We start from the raw sequence: 25,959 nt of genomic DNA on the forward strand, positions 1-25,959 counted from the left end.
TGCTTCCTCGGGCATCATCGCCCCAACTGGTTAACTAGTAAATTACACTTACTGAGCCAGTAGTTTACTTGTAACCGAGTCCTCTTAATCTAAGCCCTTCTTTATGGTACTGTACGTGCAGTTTGCCTGAAGGGTTTCTACTCCCAGTGACTGCAAAAGTGCTACGTACTCTCATAAACTCAATGTACCTTCTTTTATATATATAAATAAATCTAAAATTTCGTTCGTCCCCACAAATGGCAGGTTACATGTAACTGTTAAAGTTAAAATCTCCGTTGAGATCCAATTGAGACATTTTGTCCCCTCGGTAATCATTTTTTTGCGCTACCGCTCACTGGATAAGTTCGCTTACATGATGAGTACGCTTACATGGTGTGCACAATAACTACTGCTCATAGGATGAGTATGGGGTGCACAATAAACTACCAATTACAAGGTGAGTATAGGATGCACAATAAACTACCACTCACAGGATGAGTATGGGATGCACAATAAACTACCACTCACAGGATGAGTATGGGATGCACAATGAACTACCACTCATGGGATGCACAATAAACTACCACTCACAGGATGAGTATGGGGTGCAAAATAAACTACCACTCAGGATGAGTATGGGGTGCAAAGTAAAATACCACTCACAGGATGAGTATGGGGTGCACACTTGCCTACCCGCCTCCGGCGGCAACAATCAACGATATAAAATTTCGACTGGAAAAGTGTTGTGGATGAGTGGAATGAGTGAGCCAGACAGCATTAATACAGTTTAACGGGTTTCAAGAATAGACTGTATGGGTGAGAGGGGCGGATTAAACAGGGTCTGCCTAGTATTGGTCAAGAGGCCTCGTGTGGCCCTCCCTAATTATTATAGTCCTTTGCACTTTCTTGTAAATATTTAAACAAATCATCTCAATAAATCAATTGACGTGGGTCTTTGTGAAGCTTCCCCACGATGTTTCTCAGTACTTCTCTGTCATCTTTCCCACAAGGTAATTCCTCCTCTTAGTAATAGTTCTAATAATAAATAAAGTCTGACTCTTGGTGTCAGGTTTAGAGCTCGTCTTCCCTCAGTTCATCACAAAGCCATATATGCTAGCTTTCCCTGGAACACGATCTGTCTATCGCTCCAGTTAATGCTGGCTGAATAGGGATGAGTATTATCTCTCTATTAATAATTGTAATATAGCTATAATATTATTTCATATTTACTTGAGGGTCACCAATTCTAGTGGTCTCAACGAGGACAGGAAGCCCCATCGGTTTTGGGGTTTTGTTAATTCTTAAATCTATTCGTCTTGTAAACCATATATTTTTTGTATTTAAATAACAAAGGTCAGCTTTCGGCACACTATTTGAATGATGTAGATAAATAGATAGACGTGATGAAATTTATTCTTAGGGCCCAGGATTTAAACCAAATAGTCGTAAATAAACCCATAGAATGCTATAGAAGAAATTAATGATGATAATAGCCTCAATTAGGAGGGCGACGCGACTTTTGAACTTGGCGCGCTGTCTCTCTGGTCAAATAACGTCTATAATATGCATTGCCTAGCTCTATAAAATGCATCGCTTCCATTTATTATCAATATGACTAAAGTTTATATATAAAACTATTCAGATATTAATTTTAATGTGCTTCTGACTTTGTGTTTTTATGAGTTTTATATAGGAGACATAAAATTTTTCTTTGTCTGTTTTCATCGAGCGGGCGGAAAGGGACGCCATTTGCACCGTTCAACATGGAGAGTAATACCAGTGACGAGTAAGGATAATATTTACGCATTCTTTTGTTTTTGTAGGGCCTAGTAATGTGTGTAGAAGTGTAGTAGTGAGTGTAGGCATGTGAGAGGGTAGAGGTGTAGTGTGAAATGGAGTGAGAGGTGCAGGGAGGCGGTGGAGGCTGGGGCCGCCGGGACACCCACACGCAACACCCGCCATGTCTCCCTCACACACTCACACTCCTCTCTACCCTCACTCACACACAGGGTGTAATACCGTTATGGGTGTAGGGGCGTGGTCCTCCCCCTACCCACACTACTACACGAGGGGTAAACTGAGCCTGGTTTACAGGTGTACTACACATGCCTATGGTACCCTTGGTGTACCTGCAGGCGAGGGCGTCACCACGTGTGTGTACCTGAGGGTACAGGAGGTGCAGGAGGCCCTGCTGGTGGTCACTGGTGGTGAGCAGGACGCTGGTGTCGGCGCCTCCCATACACTCCTACACTCCATTTCACACATAAAGCTTTAACAGTGAATATTTTTGTATTGAGCTTGCCTTATCTATCCTTATCTGGCGTAACCTAATCTGTATGTACAGTTCTAACAATGAGAAAACTCTCTCTGCAAGATGGCTGTGTATGTTAGGACTATGCACTGTCCAATCCTGGCTGACCTCGGTCCAATATTCATAACATGGGGTAGTTAATTGTCATTGAAGTGGAGGATCGACCCATGACAGTTAAGCTGAGGGTAAAGCATCGTAGGGTCGCCCGTGTGGGCTGGTGCGCTGCCCCCACACCTCGCTGTAGACATTGGGCATTTAGTAATCAACACAATTTGTCAATGAAGTTGTGTGTTGTATCACAACTAACCTAACCTAAGTTCAATGTTTATAAATGTTAAATATCACTCACCCTACTTATCCCAGCTTAATCTAATATAGTTGTACAGTATTTTAAAAATTAAAAAGCAATTGTAAAAAATGCCTGTGTTTGATCATAACCCATTATGAAATATTTATAGTAGGGCAAAGACTAATGCGCATTCTTTGAGATTTATTAAACATTAGGGATGAGAATGAGCCAATGGTGGTCATGTGTCTGATAATGGCATAAATGAGAAGTGTTCTAATTAGTAATGTCTTTTCCTAGAGGAAACGATACGTTAAACTTTTTGTTGAAAAAGTCTGTGTAGGGGAAGAACACATGATTTGTAAAGGGATTACCAATTTATTAAGTAAATAAATATAAAAGGCTAATAAGTCCCCAGGACCAGAGAAAGTATTTGTCAGGGGCTTCACAGAATGTAATAAGTTGAACAGCACTGGAATTGTAGAAGTTGTGAGTTTGATGCCGGTTTAAAAACAAATGAATAGCCCCGTGAATTATTGGAATTGCTATAGCTTGACATCTGTCATGGGAAAATTGCATGACTATAATTTCAGATGCTATTTGTGCACATCTTGAAAGAATAGAGGATTCGCACCTTGACTTTACAGAGGGCTGCATGAGTTATAACAATCATATTTGTTTTATGCAGCCTACTATATTTACAGAGCACAATATAAGAAAAAGATTGAATTTAACAAATATTGCAACTGAAATGCAATATCATTCATTGATAACTTGGGGGGGGGGGGAGATCATTCCATGTGAATTCACCAAAGGCCTCCCCACTTGATCCTTTCTAAATCTAATGAAATTTTGTAATAAAGTAGCCCTAGACCCCAAATGAAAATGTGCAAAATATTAGAGCTCTGCTTTGGTTTTTGAATAACAGGTCCATATTGAATGCGCTCTTCCCATTAATGCGTAAATACCACAAAAATTACCAACTTTTTACCCTTTGTTAAAACATGACTAGTGCCCAGAGAGGTGTGAAATGTGGCATACCAGGGCAATTTTTGGTGCAGAATACAGCAGTGTAATAAAAAATATAGTTTGGGTAACCATTCAGCTACCAATCCATGTCATATCACTGCCAATATATCTCAAAATATCTCAATATGCGTCATTCCCAATTTGGTTTTGAATGACACCATTCAAACCATGGTGCTGTATTCTGCACCAAAAGTTGCCCTGGTAAGCCAAATTTCACACCTCTGGGCACTAATCGTGATTTAACAAAGGGTCAAAGTTGGTATTTTTTGTGGTAATTATACATTAACGGGAAGAGAACCCATTCAATATGGACCCGTTATTTAAGAACCAAAGCAGATTGACCTCTAATATTTTGCAGTGTCATTTGGGGTCTAGGGCTATCTTGCTACAAAATTTCATGGCATTTGGAGAGGGTCGAGTGGGAGCCATAGGTGACTTTTTAGTGATTTGAGATGGAATGACTCTGGGGACACTTCTATGGAAGGAATATGTATGCTTGGGTTAGACTTGATTTATCTAGGGCTGGGAATTGCTTTTGTCATTTTGTTGGAATCTATGGTGGGAAGAGTTTGTATTTAAAATTTTAGTAAATAGTGGTATGGGAATGGATTTTGAGAAAAAACGCAATAAAAATAAGTGTTGGCAGGGGAAAAAAGTACAGGTAAAAGAAACAGGGATGGAGAATGTCCTCAAAATAGCAATGCCCTTAACACTTGCGCTCTGGGCGCGCGAGCGCCACACTACCCCAGGTGGCTGTGGGCATTTCACGGGAGCGTGCGGTAATTCTGAAGTGTATACTCTTTTCAATTTTGTTACTGCAAGTTAAGTTATTGTCTGGGTTTTACATGTATGATGCAAATAAGGATGTAATATCTGCGGATGTTATGGCGGTTACCTTGACCCATGAAAAACTCCTGCATACAGTATAAAATTCCATCATAATTACATATGTATACAATGATATTCATATAGTTTTCACAACTCCATGTGGTTATAATGATTTTATACCAGGTAAACCAATCGACTGAACCATTATAATGCATTATATATACTGTACTAGAAGCCTGCCGTCATCTTTGAGTGGGTACATTTGTAGCTTACGTCTTGGTTTCACTCCATACTCGCGCCCATGTGGTGCCATTTAGGCACTCGTCACCAATGTCATCACCCACAGCCAAACAACAAAGTTTATTATGTTGTTGTAATGAAGTATACCAGGTAAACAATCATCATTCGAAACGTTATCCTGTGTTATGTGATTTTTCAAGTTATTCAACATGCACCTGTAAATAAAGAATAACAAGTGATGAGCAATCGGTGAAACATTCAAGGAAAAAACAGGAGTTGTCGTGCATACCTTAGTGTCAGCATACTCAGCACCGTGTGTTGACAGGTGCCAGACCACATAACCAGCATATAACTTTTCAGAGCACTTTCACCCAGTAAAAAGATAAATATTATCTTTTTTTTTATCATATTTTGCATACAAATTAATGCAGTAATTCTATAATTTTCATATTTTTAATTTTATATTTGTTGTGCATGGGCAGAAATGACCATTTTACTGTAGCCACTGTCAGAGGGCTAATGGATTCTTTATTGGGAGGGATGGATTGGACAGATTTAATTTAAACATGGGAGGTGGGCCGGTCATGGAGCAAGATGTAAATCAAGCAATGGGTGATGTAACAAGAGATTAAAATGTAGATTCAAAAATATAACTTGCATAAAAATATTCTTGGCAAAGCCCAGGAATTTAGTATACATTACAAATTGATAAGATTGAATAATAATGATCACAAATGGATAACTATAGATCTTATATCTTACCTTATATGTAAAAATGGAACTTTGTCCAGAAGGATTAAGAATGGGAAACTCAATTTACAACAAGAATTTGTCAAATTAGTTAGAAATGTTAAGAAAGAAATAAGGAAATCAAAAGGAAGTTATGAAGTTTGTATAGCAAGGCAATTAAAAACTAAAACAGGCCAGATTACTGATAATGACAAAGATAAGTAGTATTTTAAATAAATATTTAGTTTTATTTACTAAAGAAGCACTTAACATTATGCCTTCAGCCCAACAAGTCTGTATTGATGGGGAAGAGGACAGGGTAACATGTTTAGTGGTTACCAGGGAGGAAATTATTAAGCAAATAGATAAATTCAAGCCAAACATAACCCCTGGGCTGAACGAAGTGTTTGCTAGGGTACTTAAAAATGGAAAGTAGAGCTTTGTGAGCCCTTGCCAAGCATATGTAATAAATCGTTAGTCAGACAGAATGCTGGAGTTGTGGAGGGTTGTTAATGTGGTTCCAATTTTTAAGAAGAGATACTTGACACAAGTAATATATCGGCCAGTTAGGTTAATGTCTATTGTGGGAAAATGACTTGAATCGATATTTGCCAAAGCCGTTTGTCTACACCTTGAGAAAATATTGATTAATAAATGATTTTACATGGTTTTACTTAAAGCCACTAGTGTTTGACTAATTTGCTATCATTTTATTCCATTGTAATTGAACCAGTTGATAGTGGGACGGTTTATCACGTGTACTTTGACATAACCTAAGCTTTTGATAAAATGCCACATGAAAGATTGATTAAAAAGATAGCTCATGGTATTGAGGGTGCTATCTTAAATTGGATTTAAGTTATATCAAAGGAAACAAAATTAGTATAAATAGAGTTAAATCTATATCACCAGATTATGAAATAGTACTGGTACTAATGCTATTTGGACAAAATTTACCTAGTTTCTTAGTACTGTAATTACCTAAGTGTAGTTAAAGGATGAGAGCTATGCTCATGGTGTCCCATCTTCCCAGTACTCTGTCACATAACGCTTTGAAACTACTGACGGTTTTGGGCTCCTTCATTTTCTCACTTGGCTTGTTCCAGTTGTATGTCTATTTGCAAAAAAAACTTTCTAATATTTTTTCAGCACTTTTGTTTTCTTAGCTTGAATCTGCCATCTTGTTCTGGAAGTTGCTGGTTTCAAGAATTCATCTTTGTCAGTTTGGTTAATTCCTGTTAGTATTTTGTAAGTGGTGATCATATCACCTCTTTTTCTTCTATTTTATAGTTTTGTCATGTTTAACGCCTCTAGTCACTCCTCTTGTTTTTCAGTTCCGGAAGCCACTGTGTAGCATGCCTTTGCTCCTTAACAGATTATTTGTGCTTCTTGAGATATGAGTACCTTACAACTGCTGCATATTCCATAACATGGCATTTATTCACATTGAATTCCATTTGGCTCTTGACACTCCAAGCACTTATCTAGATCAAATTGAAGGGCATTAACATCGTCTGCATCTCCTATCTTCCCCCAGTATCTTATCATCCGCAAACATGATCATATAAATCTGTATTCCTTCTGGTAGATTGCTTATTTAGACAATAAACATTACTAGTGCAAGAACTGAACCCTGTGGTGCTCTTGCTAGTAACACTCCTCCAGTCAGATACAGTCTCTCTGATTACTGCCTTCATCTGTCTGTCAGTTAGGAAATTTCATCTATGTTAAGTCTCCCAGTCACCCCTCCAGCATGCTTGTTTCCAGAACCAGCCTCATGTGTGGAACTGTCAAAAGCCTTTTTTAGGTCCACATAGACAGTCAACCCAACCATCTCTCCTGTAGAAGAGATGGAATCTCTCTAGAATCTCTGTGGCTCTGTCATAAGAGCTAGATAGATTTGTTACATAAGATCTTACTGTACGAAAAGCATACTGGCGGTCCTTACGGCTTTACTCTCCAGGTGTTCTACCCATTTGGTTTTAACTATTTTTTTCTAGTGTTTGACCACCACGCTGTATATACAGTACAGGTCTGTAATTTAAAGGTAGCTACCATTATTATAGATTTTTATATATATTTTATATTTTGGTATTTTTTATATTTTATATACATGTATTGGTATATTTTTAATATACCATTTTATATTTTACCATTTTATAGATTTTACTCAGCTTCCATTTTTATAGCTTGAAACTATGTTTGTCTTTTTTCATATACAGTATCTACTAAGATTCCTATGCACAAAGATGTTTGGAATATTAACTGGAGTGAAATGTTCAGCTCGGTTACAAATTTTTGCAGCACCCAAGGTGAAACTCCATCAGGTCCAACTGCTTTATTTCTTCCTAGCCCCTTGAGTAATTTTTCCACTTTGTCTTGAGATACCTCTGAGTATTCTGTGGTGTGCTCTGGAATTGGTATTGGGTCCAGCTCTCTGAAATCCTCATTGTGTACAAACACACTTTGGAACTGTTAATTTAGCGTTTCATACATTTCTTTTGCATTCTCGGTTCTTTGGATTTTATCCCTTACATGTAGTTTGCTTTAATGTTTGCTACAATTATCATTTATAGAAGAGGCCTGGATCTATTTTGCATTTGTTCACTTCTTCCTTATCAAAATTCCTTTCTTCCTCACTGCTGTGTATATTTCTTTCTTGTGGTGCTGGTATATTTTAGGGTTAGGCCTCTTCCTATATTGACCCCATATTCTTGTCTTTTTCCTCTCGGGCCCTCTCAATTTATGTTAAAACAATCCTGTTTTTTGGTTCTGCATCTCTGTTTTGATATGAATGTATGTGTGTGTGTTCATATACTGTTTCACAAAATTTGGCATTCATCTCATTTATTTCCTTGCCTAACAAGAAGACTCGCCAATTAAATTCAGTAAAGAAATTTCATTCCCCATAGTATTGTTGCAATTGAGTTTATCAACTTGTAATGTCCCCATTCTCTTCTAGATTATATCACAAAGAATACTTAGGATCCAACAGGACATGATCACTCTTTCCCAAGGAAGGAAGGTACTGGATGTCAAATATCTCTTCTTTCCTGGTGAATATTAAATCCAATACTGATGGAACATCCCCTTCCGTCGTTCTTGTAATTACCTAAGTATAGTTTCAGGATGAGAGCTATGCTTGTGGTGTCTCATCTTCCCAGCATTGTCATATACAGTAACACTTTGAAATTTCCGACTGTTTTGGCCTCCACTCACTTAACTTGTTCCAACCGTCAATCAATCTTTGCGAAAGTGAATTTTCTCATATTTCTATGCAACCCGTTCTCGCAAATGTAATAAGTCAATATTGACTTATTAAATATGTGCATAGGTGACATACTTAACATAATAGTTTCCCTCGAAAAACTTCATAGAAAACACCGACCTTACCTAACCTACTTAGTATGTTAAGATAAGCATCTTATTGCTTCGTAATTACAATTATTACCTAACCTATACCTATAATAGGTTAAGTAACAATTGTAATTACGAAGCTATCAGATGCTTATTTTAACATACTAAGTAGGTTAGGTAAGGTCGGTGTTTTCTATGAAGCTTTTCAAGGGAAACTATTATGTTTAGTATGTCGCCTATGCACGCAACTAATAAGTCAATATTGACTTATTAAATTTGCGAGAACGGGTTGTTCTATGGCAGCTTTGTTTAGTTAGTTTAAATCTGTGACCTCTTGCTCTTGAAGTTCCAGTTCTCGGAAATTCTTCCCTATCAATTTTATTGATTCTCGTTACTATTTTGTACGTAGTGATCATATTGACTCTTTTTTCTTTTATCTTCAAGTTTTGGCATATTTAATGCCTCTAACCTCTCCTCGTAGCTCTTGTTCTTCAGTTCTGGGCACCACTTAGTTGCATGTCTTTGCACCTTATCCAGTTTGTTGATGTGCTCCTTATGATACGAGCACCGTACAACCACTGCATATTCCAGCTTTGGTTTTAACAAAAGTCGTGAACAATTTCTTCGGTATTTCACCATCCATGTATTTAAAAGTAATTCTGAAGTTAGAATTTTGTAGAATTGAAGTTGTGGCATGCTTGATGTGTTGATACTGTACATGAATGTGTTCAGAATGAGGTTTACAAATCTGCCTGTCCAAATGTCCTCTGTTCTTGCTTGGTAGGCCTTCTAGTCTATTGCTTTCAATTTAAAGTGCCCTAGAACCCACTATTGTGATTTATCTTTTATCTGCTTTTACTATAATCTCTCGTATGACCATTATGAGGACCTCTCGGTTATCATTTAGTTCCTTTGTCCATGTGTTGCTTGCTGGTGGGCTGTAGGCATTTACAGTTATCAGTTTTTATTAGTTTATCATTCTGATTCCAAACCTGCAATGCCTTGTCAACTTCTCGAGAGTTTTCGATTATTAACACACTTGCCTTCAGTTCTTTCACCAGCACAGCCACTCCCCCTCCTAGTTTCCCTGTCAAGTCTCCAAACTGAGTAGCCCCTTGGGAATACGACCTTGTTTAAAATATTTTCTCCACGTTTTGTCTGTTAGTGAGACCATATCTGGGACCTTAAGCTGAATTATATCTTTTTGCTTCAGTATTTTTTTTTATTTCACTCCATTGTGTTGGTATATAAAATTTTCAGGAAAATTTCCCCCTCCCTTTGTCCTTTACACTACCTCTTTAATGATTTTGTTGCTTTGTTTTTATGTACCATTTCACTACCTTTTATCGGGGTCGGGATTTTCTATCTTTCAATCGGACCCCCTCCTCCTGATAAAATAATATAATAACTCTTGATACTTACTGCTGCTTGTAATCTATCAATGGACAAGGGAGTACACCTTGGAGGCTCACCCTGTAAACATCTTATGTATGGAGGAGGGGCTCAATGTCACCTTTTTTATGGGGAATTGGCTCAGATCTGGCCTATTTGTCATAAATACACACCCCACTGAGCCACCGATACTTACCCACTCACTCTTTAGCCGGGATGATCTTACAATTCCCCTATATAAGTATTATATTTGCTGTCGATCAAACTGCAACCGTTTCTCTCTCTCTTTCTAGGAATTCCTCACCAGGGCAGGTGCAAAGGCAAGTTGTCTACGTACAAACATTTATTACGGAACAAAACTAAGAATAAAGAAACAATATATCATCATCAGGTCCTACAAACTGACACCACTCTTATATAATAGCTGTGCTCCAACAAAACAGTACACGAGGATGCTGCTTCAAATCCTGGTCAACAGCCTATTGCCCCTCTCTCTCATTCTGGACTTGCACATAAATTATCTCAGACAAAAAAGTATAAACTTTCTCACCTTGTACTGCATCATTCATAACATGAATTCATGCACTCCCTCAAACAACAATGTTGTCCATATATTCTCTATATTATGTCCTGAGGGCCTACCACTAAGACCATCTGTCAATGTGTCAAGTCAGATAGGTACTCCTGCAGTCCCTTCAATATTTGCTGCTACTTGAAGTCCCACGCTGTACATGTGAAGTTCCTCTCCATGGCTTCACCAAAAAACGTATAGTTCTACTACACTTGAAATTCCACTGTAATACTGAAGATCCACTCTACCAGTGAAGTTCCACTACACACATGGAGTTTCACCATATAATCTTCACCAGACATGAAGCTCAGATATGAACTTCCCAAACACAAGCCTATAATTCCATTACCATGCCATAATAAAATATTCTATCAAAACATAAATAACAAATATATATATAAACATTAAATCTCGCCATCCGACATCCCACTTGTGCCGGTCATTCCGTGGTGGGTACTTCCCCATGCTGGACAAGTCCACACTTGAAGTCTTCCTCCGACGGGGCACCAGAAGCTCTGCCTCATCAATCATTCATTGACTTCCGGCAAGCTAGCATGTTGATCTTGCCTACACAATGTCCCATCACCTCAAACTCGTATATCTTCTCACCATTTTCATAAACTCTAACCTATATCCACAAATGTTCTCTACGATCACTGGGCACACAAACAACAACAAGCAGTATGATAACAATATAACAAACAATAATGATATTGTTATCAAACAATGATAAACAATAACAAGCAATAACGACGACGAAGCCTGTCCACTGGGGCTCCAAAATGGCGTTACTGCATGTCGTCCACCTATCTCACTTGGACTGCCACTAAATGCTTCTCCCAGTCCCGACTTGGTGTGGTTGAAGTCGCCTGGCAGGTTCCACATAGGCACGCCTGCTCAATTCTATCGACTCAAAGGATATCTCACAGTAGGGACGCCCCCCAATATCATTCACGATCACTGACAAACATTGTACGTTGTTCTCGGCAGCTTCCTCACACGTTGTGCATGTAGCTTTCACTCGCTCTTAACCGATAACTATAATTATCTTCCCAGGAGGCACCGACGTACGTCTATCCTAGACTACTTTCGCAACTCAAGTGACTCTTTACAACCTCCATAATGTCGACAACTTTCTTTATTTCCACAACATGTTTGCCCTCTGCTTTTATCTCTTCAGTCTTAATTTACTGATGTTTTGCCTAATTTAATTCCTTCCCTTGACTCCTACATTGTCAGGTGTGTAGAATAACTCACTAGGCTACATGGGGTTCATAATACTTTCCAGTCCCTATCACTTTGTAGAAAAACAAAACAAAATTCATTTCTATTACCATTTAGACAATTTATTGTATGTATTTACAAATACTGTATTTATCATTTTTTTGGGTGGAGGCGCTCTATAAGGTTGCGTCTGGCACTTGTCAACACTTGGTGCTCAACTATGCTGATGGTTCTAGTTTTATTCTCCAGTATTTCACTGATTGTTATATCACCTACTTTTCTTTTATTTACACTCACAGAAAGCTTTTATATCCATATTTGCATCATACATGTAAAATTCAGGCAATAATTGTTTAAATTATTATATTACAACCACATTCCCCTTGTAACATTCATAACAGTAACTGCATTTGTACCATGAAATGGTAGCAGAATTTTTTCTGGGGTCAAGCTAAACTGTGTTACATTCACATACACCTATTTTATCCATATTAGCATACAGTACAAGTAAAACCCAGTCAAATTTTGTTAAATCTTCATATGATAACTGCATTACCCTTTGAATCAACAATTGACAAAAACTGCGGTCTAATGGTTTAATGGATGCAGTGGCCTCTGATAAATGATTCTGGGATTTATTGAATACAAGAAACTGCAATTTGTTTTTTGATGTCATTAAGCTGAAAAATGAGCTTTGACATTAAATTTGTAATGAATGCATTGTCTTGTTATCCATTGTTGTCCCCGATTCCAGAAATTGGGAAATACCTGAATGCAGTGTGGAGTTGAAAAAATACAGAACAAAATAGTGATACAAATTATTTCACTGATAGATTAGACTGGGATTGGTGGGGGGGGGGGGGGCAGTATCGGTAATTGAAAATGTAGTGTAAACATTTGAATGAAAATGGCCTCACAAACTATTTAGATATAAACTAGAATACAGTAATGCCAGTAAGGATAAGTGCTGTATACTGTATAACCCACTTAACCTTGATAAATGGAAGGTTAATGTACAGCGGAACCCTGATTCAGATAATCAGGGTTCTTGAAAAAGCCATTGAGCATATTTAAAACTAAATTCTGTGGTTTATTGTCTTTCGGACCACAAACCAAACAATTTCGGACAAATTTTTCTGGTTTTCGTTCACAAATACAGTATGGGCCTCCTGGAGCAAATTTAAGGTAAACAATTTCAAAATTCGTTTCGAACCAACAAGCAGTATAAGTGAGAGAAAATTAATGTATACTGTAGTGAATATATTATCCTTGCCAATACCTAGCAGATAGCCCAAGCTGTGTTTCACATGAGTTGTAATCCACCACCCCCCTTCCTCCCACACTGATGCAGGACACCACCCCCTTCCTCCCACACTGATGCAGGCCACCACCCCCCTTCCTCCCACACTGATGCAGGCCACCACCCCCTTCCTCCCACACTGATGCAGGACACCACCCCCTTCCTCCCACACTGATGCAGGACACCACCCCCCTTCCTCCCACACTGATGCAGGCCACCACCCCCTTCCTCCCACACTGATGCAGGCCACCACCCCCTTCCTCCCACACTGATCACACTCCCACAGGCTAACATAGTTCCAATCTACAAAAGTGGCAGCAGGGAAGACCCCCTCAATTATAGACCTGTATCATTGACAAGTGTAATAGTGAAAGTATTGGAAAAACTAATCAAAACTAAATGGGTAGAACACCTAGAGAGAAATGATATAATATCAGACAGACAGTATGGTTTTCGATCTGGAAGATCCTGTGTATCGAATTTACTCAGTTTCTATGATCGAGCCACAGAGATCTTACAGGAAAGAGATGGTTGGGTTGACTGCATCTATCTGGACCTAAAAAAGGCTTTCGACAGAGTTCCACATAAGAGGTTGTTCTGGAAACTGGAAAATATTGGAGGGGTGACAGGTAAGCTTCTATCATGGATGAAAAATTTTCTGACTGATAGAAAAATGAGGGCAGTAATCAGAGGCAATGTATCAGAATGGAGAAATGTCACAAGTGGAGTACCACAGGGTTCAGTTCTTGCACCAGTGATGTTTATTGTGTACATAAATGATCTACCAGTTGGTATACAGAATTATATGAACATGTTTGCTGATGATGCTAAGATAATAGGAAGGATAAGAAATTTAGATGACTGTCATGCCCTTCAAGAAGACCTGGACAAAATAAGTATATGGAGCACCACTTGGCAAATGGAATTTAATGTTAATAAATGTCATGTTATGGAATGTGGAATAGGAGAACATAGACCCCACACAACCTATATATTATGTGAGAAATCTTTAAAGAATTCTGATAAAGAAAGAGATCTAGGAGTGGTTCTAGATAGAAAACTATCACCTGAGGACCACATAAAGAATATTGTGCAAGGAGCCTATGCTATGCTTTCTAACTTCAGAATTGCATTTAAATACATGGATGGCGATATACTAAAGAAATTGTTCATGACTTTTGTTAGGCCAAAGCTAGAATATGCAGCTGTTGTGTGGTGCCCATATCTTAAGAAGCACATCAACAAACTGGAAAAGGTGCAAAGACATGCTACTAAGTGGCTCCCAGAACTGAAGGGCAAGAGCTACGAGGAGAGGTTAGAAGCATTAAATATGCCAAAACTAGAAGACAGAAGAAAAAGAGGTGATATGATCACTACATACAAAATAGTTACAGGAATTGATAAAATCGACAGGGAAGACTTCCTGAGACCTGGAATTTCAAGAACAAGAGGTCATAGATTTAAACTAGCTAAACACAGATGCCGAAGAAATATAAGAAAATTCACCTTCGCAAATAGAGTGGTAGACGGTTGGAACAAGTTAAGTGAGAAGGTGGTGGAGGCCAAGACCGTCAGTAGTTTCAAAGCGTTATATGACAAAGAGTGCTGGGAAGACGGGACACCACGAGCGTAGCTCTCATCCTGTAACTACACTTAGGTAATTACACTTAGGTAATTACTGATGCAGGCCACCACCCCCCTTCCTCCCACACTGATGCAGGACACCACCCCCTTCCTCCCACACTGATGCAGGACACCACCCCCCTTCCTCCCACACTGATGCAGGCCACCACCCCCCTTCCTCCCACACTGATGCAGGACACGCCACCACCACCTGTCGCGTATAGCTGGTAAAGCAACACGTGGAAGATGGATGTGTGCATGGTGTTGACAATTGTGTGTCCAGGAGAAAAGGGAAGTGTTGACTGAAGTGTGAGAATAGATATCAATATTGTAGTTAACTTTGTGTCTTTATATTTGTTTCAAATTGTTCAATATTTGTGTTGTACATCATTTAGTTAGCATTGGAATATGTTTATGAATGTATTTTTCATTTCTTTATATGATCTGTTGCTCTTTTCTCTCGTCTACTTGTTTCTCTTCCTCTCTCTTCTTCCCCTTTCTTATGTCCCAACCTTTCTGTTTTTCCTCCATTCCCTTCGTATATACCTCCTTTCCTCCCTCCCTATACCCCTTTCCCTTTCTATATTCCTTTCCCTTTCTCTGTCTATATTCTTCCCTACCTTCCTCTCTCACTATATTCTTTCCCCTTCCCTCCCCACTACCCTATCATCCTTCCCCATCATTGACCCTCCCCCCCCCCATTAACCCTCCACCCTTTACCATGATTTGAGGGCTCAACATCCCTGGGGGCCCATATACCAGGGGCCCCAGGGACCTTGTACCCAGAGGCCCTCCCTATTCCCACTCCACCCCTCACTATACCTCCCTATACCTCCCTCTACCTCTCCCTATACCTCTCCCTATACCCCCTTCCACCCCTCCCTATACCTCCCTCTCCATCCCTCCCTGTATCTTCCTCCTCCACCCCTCCCTATATCTTCCTCCCTCGAGCCTGGCCCTGGGGATGGGCTTGGGAAGTAGAAGAACTCCCAGAACCCCATCAAGCAGGTATCCTCCACCACCCCTCCCTATATCCTCCTCCACCACCCCTCCCTATACCCCCCCTCAACCCCGTCCCACACACTATACCCTTCATCTTCTCGTCTCCCCATACTCCCCCGTCCTCTCTCATCTTTGCTTGACATACAGTCCCATTCCATATTTCTTCTCTCACCCTTTGACTCCATCTCCTTTTTTATTCTTCCCCCTCCTCTTCCCTCTTTCTGTCTCTCTGAATTAATAATGTTTCTTTTTTTCTTTTTCAGTAAAAGCCATAACACAAGAGTGTTTTTGGAAAGCCTTCCAAAAGACATTCGCAAGGACCAAGTGGATAAAACATTTTCTCGTTTTGGCAAGATAGCAAAAGTGTACCTTATCTACGATCCACCTGGTTCTGGCTTTGTGGAATACTTTGATGCCCGTGATGCTGAATATGCAGCTAACCAGATGGACGGAGCCGATTTTATGGGGTCTCGGGTATCAGCCCGAGTTACAAGAGGAGGGGTAGCCCGTGGTCGTGGCCGTGGCTTTGGTCGAGGTGGCTATGACAGAGGGGGTAGAGGGGGTGGGGGCTATTACTCCAGCAGCTACAGCAGCGGCGGCCAGGGCTACTATCCAAGGGGAAGTGGGGGATATAGGGGTGGATTCTCCAGAGGAGGGTACAGGGGTTCTGATAGGGGTGGTGGCTACAATAGTCGTGGAGGTTATTCACGTGGTGGAGGAGGATACTCCAGAGGTGGTGGAGGTTTCTCACGTGGCAACTATAACCGTGGAGGTGGCTATTCACGTGGTGGCAGCTACTCCAGAGGGTTCTCACGTGGAGGCTATGGTGGAGGCTCCAGCAACTACGACAACTACAGTTATGACAAGTATGAAAAGTCGTATGACAAGCCAGCTGAGAACGGCTACTCTCGCTACCCCTCTGGTGACAAGTACAAGTCCCACTATTCAGATGACAAGTATGACAAGTATGTGAACTACAGCGGGTCGCGTCGGGAGGAGTACCAGCGCAGCCGTTCACCAGTCAGCCATTCACCTGATCGATATCGTTCTGCCTCTCCGGGCTACCAGCGCACCAGGTACCCTGCTCTCGCCACTCCAGGAGCTGTCACTTGATGATGTTGGCCAAACACCGAGTCACTAGTAAACTTAATAGATAAATGACAGACAGTACTATCTGCATTGGCTACTGCAGAGTCTGTCGATGTATTCAAGGCCAGTAACTGATAAAAGCACTTTTTAAAATTAATGAAAACAAGTAAGATAATGGTTGCGTGAGTAGATCAACAATTTAGGATTTTCAAAATCAGATAAAGATGAAAAAAGTAAGCTATAAAATCATCTTAATAGAAACTGATCATATGTCAGTTCCTGGATCGTAACCAATAATGTAGCAATAGAAAACTTCCTGCTAAATACTCATGATGATGAAAATTTCTCTTTCAGATTCTTCGCCAATATTTCCAATCTTATGTTTTAAATACTCCTCAATTACAGGGAAAGAGATCAAAGAGAAACCAGAAAGAAAGCAGGTTTAAGATGAAATTACCTTTCAGAAAAATTTGCAGTTGAGGATTGGATGTCTTAAGATTGGAGTGACGTACATCTCGTGTCTAGCTTGACACTCGTGTTCTAAGACAATTTTTCTTTGGAAGTTTTCTTGTTTGATATTGTGTTTCTTGTGCCTTATTTAGTTTGCATGCTTTTAAGAGCAACCCAACAAGTTGACAAGGAAAGGAAGTAAGGAATAAGGAAATTAGTAACTGGTGCCCAGAAAAGTTTCTATAATGTGCCTTTAAAAGTTTGATAAGTTAAATATATAGAAAATATCTCTTGAATGGAGTAATTAAATGATTTTAATTTTTACTTTTTAAACTAAAGAAAACGGTTCAATTTTAAAGGTGGCAGTTAGAATGCATACAGTATTAAAAAGTTGAGAGGCAGACGATATGAGAAATTGGTGTTGGCTTTTATGGCAGTTTACAGTAAGATAATGGCAATTAGCAATTAATAAGCTATTCCAAATAGTATAGAATTTAGGGTATGTGAAGCAATTCTTATGTTGTCAATAATGTGTCTTGTTATATTGTCGGATAATTGCTTATCAGAAACCAGTTTCATAATTTGTGTGAATAGCCGATGAATCAGTTTGCAAAGATATTGATTGTCAAGTGCATTTTTTTATTTTCCTTTATTTTTTTATTATAGAAGATTTGAAAATGCTGACTGGAAAGAATAACATGGCCCGAGTGAAGTAGATCTTTGCGATAGACAAAATTTTACTGCAGGGATTAGTTGAAACTTGTATGGTTTGCAAGATATGGATGGATACAAATGAATATTGAAATGTTAACTTGAGGAATATTGAAAGTTTGAGAACACTTCTTTGTGTAGAGAAAGCAGTCAAGCCTAATTAGTTGAAAAAAAAATTGTAAAGAAAAAAAGCAACATAGATAGTGGAGACATTTTTAGAGCTCCAAGAAAGGCGTAGAAGTATTCTGTATTTGGAAAATTTTTCTGGAAGTACATGTAGTTTAGTTTTGCTCTGATCAAACTAATCTGTGAAGGAAAGGAAGTCAGTGATATGTTGTGCAGCTATCAATGAACATTGTTGACAGGAAGTGAGAAAATGGCAAAGGAAGTAGTGAAGATTTGCAACTGGGAATGGAGGTAGAAAGGAAGGATGCACATATTTTATACAGTAAATGAAATATCAGGAATTTGAAACAAGGAATTCTAAGTTGGTACAAAATAAGGCATAGAATAATTTATTAAGTTTGTGATTCAAATAAAATTGTAAGTGGCTTCACTTATTGAAAATAGCAAGATCAGAAAGCTGTGAAAAATAGATTGAAGAAATATTCTGAAAAAAAGCTAGTATGGAAAATGGTACTCTGTATATTTGTTCCAGTGTTGGAAGAAATTATTCACTGTGCACCGTACACCTCAATACAGGCTTCATTTGACAAGTACTAAAGAAAATTTTTAACAAAGGGGGAAGAAGATGTACTGCCTTTGATAATGCACAAGTTAGCCAACCAGCTGCTGAAAACGCTCTAGAAAAGTGGGCAGATGAGTCAATTTTCCAAACACAAAGATTGTGTGCCAGCTTCAGCAATATATCCATCTAAAAAGTCATCTTTATGGACTCCTTGCCTACTTGTGTTAGCTTCTTGGGTTGCCTGATAAAACGTTTTATTTCTTGTTTATTTTTGTTTGTGAGAAGACAACAGTGATTTAAGAGCTGAGAAGTGTCCGCTAAACAAACAAGCGGAGTTTCAGTATTGCGGTTACATAAATAGCGTGGTTACAGGTCGCGGTCGCCAATTGGTGGTGGGTATGGCAGCTCTTCTCGCTACTACCCTGCCTCCTCTCCTCCTCCCTCATCCAGGGAGGTCATCCGAACCTCACGCTCTCGTGACTCACGTGGCTATAGCCCAGACCGGGCTTACTCTCGCAAGGAATACTCCAGGTAGAATGATGTATGGCATCGTTCAAATATCAACTTGAATTGATAACAAATATGGCAAGTATTTTGTGACTGGAAAACTGCTTGACTTGAAAACAAGTGTTACAAGTGAATATAACATAGCAAATGTCAGTGTAGGCATGAAATAGCAGTTGTAATTGTAATTCTCAGAAATGTGTTTGAAGCAATTCACCAAATGTACGGCGGTTTCTTAATATGAACGAGGGAAACTTGCTATGAAAATGGGAAAGTGTATTTTGTTGAAACTGGTTATGGTACTTGACTAATTTACATAGTTGAAAATTTTTCATTTTCAGGAAAGTTCTTGCGTTAATTGTTGTTGACATAGTTTTATCTCTTCTTTGTCTAGTTCATCTTATGGAGGACGTCGGAGCCCAGTTGATGCCCACTACTAAAAAACATTGCAAGTGGGGTTACTTGCAACAGCTAAATGATGCTGAGAAAGAGAAGAGGACCTGTATAACATACCTGAAAATTAAAGACTGATAGGATTTTAATGGTTTATCTGTTGTAAAAGTTTTGGAAAATAATGTGTAGTGAGTAGCACTTGGGAATCTATGTTAACTAAGTCGGGTTTCACTGAACATTGAGCGTATTGTTGATTTATTTGAAAAATGTGGTCATGATGAAAAGTTTTACAGCCTTATTGTACATGATTTGAAAATTATTGATTAATTAAAGAAAGTAGACAATAGCAAGAAACTTCCCCTGCCCCTGAATGCACAACCTGTACCTAAAAATATATATAATTGTTTTATACTCGATAATTAGGAACATTTTAAAAGTGTTTTAGTGCAGACAAGCAAAGACTGCCAAGTATTATAAAGTAATGAACAGTAAGTAAGCAGAACCAAAAGTTGGTGTTTTAGGTGATACAGGGCTGTAATGGGTAAGTTATGTCAGCTGTGGAACTTTTCTCACCGCAGGCTTGAACCATTCTCTTGTTAACAAGGCTGGAATTGAGAAATGTAGGGTTGTATGTAGAGGATAATAATCAGTGAGCACATGATGTATAAGGGCAAGGAATCTGCTCCAGGACACGAGAATGGTTTATAGGCTTTTGGATCCATTGAAAATTTTGAAGTAGATTAACAATGTGCATTTTTACAGTAAGTTAGTGGTTCAGCAATCTTGCATTAAGTTCTAACTGGATAAGATATAGTTTTACATGTGCTTCTGTAACCTGTTTGCATTGGAAACAAAGTCATGGTGTAATTGTAAAATGAATTTGCAATGCTCTGTATGAAGTTGAAATATTTTCATTCTCAGTCACATATAACTTTTATATATATGGAACTTTGTTTTACTTTTCTCAGTATTTTTGTGTAGAAAAGGGGAGTTGTGTGGAAATGATGCATTGTCTGTAAAAGGAAAAAAAAAATATATATGCATAGGCACGACTTAAGAGCTAAAAGTGTGACCACTTGGTAACGTAGGAAAGAAAGTGCAACTCACATCTGGGTATTTAGTGCCTATATATGGGACACTAGTCAAACCTGGTGACCATTTGTGCACAAGAAAATGCTTGAAAAGCAGAGTCAAGAAAGAGACTGGTACAGTACAAGGAAAATAAAATTAAGACCAGAAAGGACGGTTCATTTTGCACATCATGGCATCTTTAAATCGCAAGTTGGTCAATACAGAAAAATGTTGACGGTTTGTGAGAGGATCCTGGTGGTGTACACGCAGACTTTTGTATCCAGGTTTACAGTGTAACTAGCTGGCAATTTCTACTTTGTACCCTTTTACCTTTTTTTTTTCTTCCCTTTTTTTTTAATGGTAGTGCAGTACAGGTCACAAAGAAACAAGAAAATTTTAAATTTATATTTCATTTTCAGACAAACTTGTGACACTTGTGTGTGCTCCTTTAAGGGAATCAACATTGATAACAAACTACTGGTCATATTTTGACTGTTTATATTTTCACTTTGAAATTGTACACCTTTAATAAATTGTCTAAAAGTCCTAATGACAGTCTTTGGAGTTAATGCTGATATTCGTTGGTTACGAAATTGGTGGAGGTTGTCTGCGATGCTTAAATATTTAGATTTCATCCTGAGGTGGTAATTGGCTCCTCTGATGCCGAAGTCCTTAACAGGAATAGTGGAAAAGAATGGCTCGGCTGCTACTCATTACTTGTTAAAGATAAACAAGTTCTTCACTCATTTTGTTTGGGAAATCTTCATCCTTGATGAGGTAACCACATGTAAAATCTTCTCCATTTCAAATGGTTTGGTACTTTAAAACATCAGAAACACTTGGAAAATAACTGATTAAACTTTCTGAGTTTTTATTAAAAGTGGAGGTGTTGCCACATGCTTGAACTGCAGCAAGTACTTTATGTACAAGCAAGGAAGTTAAAAGTAGAAAATATGAAAATACAAATAGAACATTTGGCAGGTAGAGCAAACCAAGTAGCAGAAAACAACCAGCATTGCCAAAGTATGAGACTGCATGGACCACTGGCACAGCTAGTCTAGCCCAGCCGCCTGCAACTCTTGCCAAGGAAATTTGTACCTAGGTATTTTTTAAGTTAATTTCATATTTAGTAGAATTGAGATGGTCTGTTTGTGCAGGGTTCCTGGTCATATTAGTGTTGCCTCTAATGACCTTGTAGACTCTGCCACTAAAGAGGCACGTTGTAACTATCCCATCTCTCAAAAACCAAGTCATTATTCTGATTTCTATCTTGTCATTAATAATGCAGTCTGCAACTGTTGAAGAGTGAATTGATGAACTTTTTCAGGTGTAGATACAATGTTGATACTTTGTGTATTAACTTAATACACTAGATTATTACTGTAGATACTTTACTGTACAGCACTATCTTTATGACCTATCTCTGTGGATGTCCCTCGATAAAATTCTTGGTGAATTGGATGCTTTTGATATCGTTCGTCTTATGCATTTTTGTTCTCATATTGACATCCTTAGTGATATTTAGCGCCCTCTGATTATTCCGCACATTTGATGGTGCTACATAGTCTTCCCGGCTTCATGCCTGCTTTTGATACATACTTACTTGTCCTCCTGCCACTTTAATAGGAACTTTAGGAAAAGTCCTTATTATATGTATGCCTCACATTCATTTGCACTGAGACTAGTGTGTGGCCAACCAGGGGCACACATCTTGACTGGAAAATCTGTTCCTCTCATGCACGAGGAAGTGTTTGCGGGTTGTGCAGTGGACCTTAACCGATGCTCCCCTTATTGTACTAATTGTTGGTTGTTTTCCAAAATAACACTACTCCTCAGTGTGTTACATGATTTTTTGTTTTTACTGTAGCTTTACTGGCTTTTCAATATTGACTTTAGTATCTTTTTAGTAAACTAACACGTGGAGTTTGCTGGGTACGTAGTGATGGTATTGTATCCAATGAAATGACTGGTAAAGCAGCGAAATCTTGCATTCAGGCGTGCTCTCTTATCCTATTTCTTTCATGACTACTGCCTGCTAATATATTCAATCTTTTTTCTGTGGTTGAAAGTATAGTTGGTAGCAATCCAGTAATAAAAGTTGTCCTGTAAGACATATTTCCAATTGCATTTATCCTGTTGTCAAAATTGAAAAAAAAATAAGCTTAAACTTTCCGGCATATTGTCATGCTAGGTTAACTCAGTCATTTAATGTAAAGAAATTTGACACTGCCAAAAATTCTTATTCCACTTTGCAGCACTGCATTGAATACCTCTAGTTTCAAGATTGAAATAAATTTTGTTTATAGCTACAATTGCTTCCAGATAACTTCTATGGACATGATTGCTTCTGCTCCACCCTCTGGAAATAGCCTGGTCTGCTCCTCTGTTGCCCTGACGTTCGTTTCACTACTACTTTGGTTGGGAGGGGACGTTGGCGTCCTTAATATTGAGCCCGGTATGTTGTATAGAGCAAAGTAACTTTTCATGAACGTTAGTTACTTTTTACATGATTGTTACAGCAGATTTGATGCTGTATATTGACAAATTACACAGTTACTAATGTTGCCTTTCAGTCCGAATGTTAGTGCTACTAAATCCCAGTACCAGTAGGCTTAATAAGGCTTCATGACAATTACCAGAAGTAAGGAGCTCTTAAATATGAGAAAATGTCATTGTTCTCTATCTGTTGGAGGCAGGGCTTGTAGGGAATATTCCCTTTTAGTGTGTTCTTGCAATCTTGATACTATGACAGCGACATTATTTATTATGGTAGAGCCCTCTCATTCTCGGTGATTCCTCCTGGGAAGAAGTTAAATGTTATGATGGAATTTTTACCTCCATGCCTGTACAATGCTTGTTGGATGTTTCTCATTTAGTATTCCAATTTGTTGGAGTCTTGTGAATCTTTTTTTTTTTTCCCTGCTGTGGTAAGTCCAGCCACTTTAAATCGACCTGTGCAAGCCGGCTAGCTTACTGCATAAATTGTGGCATTCATTTTACTTATTCTAACACCTTGACCATTTTATATTACAACAATCCCTCCTGCGACTTAACTTGAGGACAATTTCATTGAAGTGAGACAAATTTAAACAAGTTTGCCTCGCTAACATATGCCGACACTGCTCGTGCAATACCTCGGCTATCACTTCTTGCCTCACATTCTAGTGCCAATGTACCCGTCCTGAATTGCTATAACAGCTTACTTCCATGACATTTGTATCCTGGTCATGCACCTGCACTCTGCTCCTCCATCTCCCAGCTACAAGAGGAAAACCTCTTCTACATCCAAAGGTAAGACATTGTTAGTTAGCCTTTAATCACATCAGTCCTTGTAGAACTTTGTGATGTCTTGGTTATTTTATATTCATCTGTCTGCACCATCCCTGCCCCATGCTTGACCCTTGTAAGACCTGCCACTTCAGCTTTGCTATAATGCACCACCAAATGCAAATTTTGCAGATGACTGAGTTGGCTCCAGTTTTTGGTACTGTTTCTTTTACACTTCCTTTATTTTTTCTCTGAATGTCTTATGATGTGGCAAGTTGCTGCTGTGGGTACTGGTCTAGTTGTATTTGTGGAGGATGAGCCATCATCCTCTTGGGTCCTGCCTTTCAGCCCTTGATTGATGGATGACTGCTGTAATGTGATGTTATATAATGTATTGTAAATGATGTAATGAATGGACAGGCAATTTATTTAATGTCTATTTAATATCATAACCCTTTTCTGTACCATACTCACCTGTTTTCTTGAGCTAATCCTCCACACCACATGAAATAGGTATTGATATCTATATATCTGCTGGTCCTGAGTAAATTTCATGATTTCCCCACTTAAGCAATGTTTCTACCTTTTAAACAGTAGTCTTATTGTCATTACAATTTAAATATAGAATGAGTTTTCCCTTTCCTTCCTTCCACGACAAGCAACCATTCTATTTATGCTCATTTCAATCTATAAATTGTTATTTCTTGAATATTCATAATGCATGTTAAATAATCATCCCCCCCCCACACTTTTGGCTTGAAATATTCCTTAATTTTTTTTACCAATATTGCCATTGCCAGTGCTGCTGCTTTTGTGAATTAATCCCCCATGGGTGCACTCTTAATGAATTGCCTTGTTTACCTAATTTCCTTCAAGTAGTAGTTTCTTGCTTTATTGCATTTATGCTTTCCATGGATTTTGCTAGTGTTGTGGCCGATTTCTGGTCCACTTTCCCTTGTGTAGTGGGCCACATTGTGGTCCTGGCTCCAGTAGAGTATGGAAGGGTCTAAAAGAGGTTTGGTTGTACCAGAGTCAAGTTCACTAGGGGACCAAACAATAAAGGACATTTCATTACATTGAGCCCATGATTGTCATTCTACACTATTGTGTGATCTGACTACTTGATGTATGTGGCTCTTGTTTTAGTTTCTTCGATTTTGCCACGTAGGATCTGGGACTTAATTTTCTTAAACATGTTCTTTGTGGCATATTGAAAGACATGATTTATATCAGTTTGGAAGTTGGAGATATGAAAGCGAGAGAGAGTACTGGAGCAAGTGCAGTGTTTTGGGAACGAGATTTTGATGATCCTGATTGCACTTTGTTGGCTTACAAGTTCTTACAAAAAGTTCTGTATGTTAGGACTTCAAAGATGCATCATACAGGTTTGCAGTTAATGCTTCATGCTCATTTTAAGGAATTTTTACATCATGGTCATATTTGTTGAAAGCCTTCATGAAGTCTGTTCTGTTTATTACATGTCTTCCAAAGAATGCAAAACATATCATAGTTGTCTAATTTTTTGCATCTACTGTTCTTCAGTTGTGCAGTCTGTGCTGTTTTTAGTGTGTCAGGAATGTTACTAGTATCTAAGCTGTCTCCAGAATAGTGTTTTAACACTGTGATTAATGTTTTTTTGCAATTGTCCATGAAAATATACAGTAATTTCATGGTTGTGCTGTCTATGGATTCTTCAGTTCGGTGGGGTTAGGTTGACCTCCGAGATGTGAGTCAAGGCTGGTATTATATTCAGGACATCCTCCTGTTTTGGAAGTACTTATAGTAACAATGAGGACCATTGTACATATACCGATGCACAACACAATTAGAAAAGTAGAAATAGGTTCTTTTGAATTTGCACAAACCGGAAAAAGATTTTCCATTTGTTGCAAAGACAAACTAAAGTAACCTTCCT

General features: G+C 38.7%; 1 protein-coding gene across 6 annotated transcripts; it reads left to right on the top strand.

The window, feature by feature from the left end:
• Positions 1–1,690: 1,690 nt before the first annotated feature.
• On the top strand, positions 1,691–21,327 carry LOC123773480 (uncharacterized). Of its 6 annotated transcripts, none has more exons than XR_011225769.1 (5): positions 1,692–1,765; positions 10,445–10,471; positions 16,135–16,947; positions 19,182–19,394; positions 19,708–21,327. XR_011225769.1 is itself a non-coding variant. In XM_045767292.2 (5 exons), exons 1-5 carry the CDS (start codon positions 1,743–1,745, stop codon positions 19,751–19,753), a joined length of 1,068 nt encoding a protein of 355 aa, XP_045623248.1. In that variant the 5' UTR covers positions 1,692–1,742; the 3' UTR covers positions 19,754–21,327. The 6 variants fall into 6 exon arrangements, 4 of the variants coding, with proteins under 4 accessions (XP_045623249.1, XP_069174016.1, XP_045623248.1 ...); XM_045767292.2 differs by having other exon boundaries at positions 19,182–19,340; XR_011225770.1 differs by lacking the exon at positions 10,445–10,471 and having other exon boundaries at positions 1,691–1,765.
• Positions 21,328–25,959: the final 4,632 nt, after the last annotated feature.

Source organism: Procambarus clarkii, chromosome 89 (assembly GCF_040958095.1).
Source record: "Procambarus clarkii isolate CNS0578487 chromosome 89, FALCON_Pclarkii_2.0, whole genome shotgun sequence".
Lineage (NCBI taxonomy): Eukaryota > Metazoa > Arthropoda > Malacostraca > Decapoda > Cambaridae > Procambarus > Procambarus clarkii.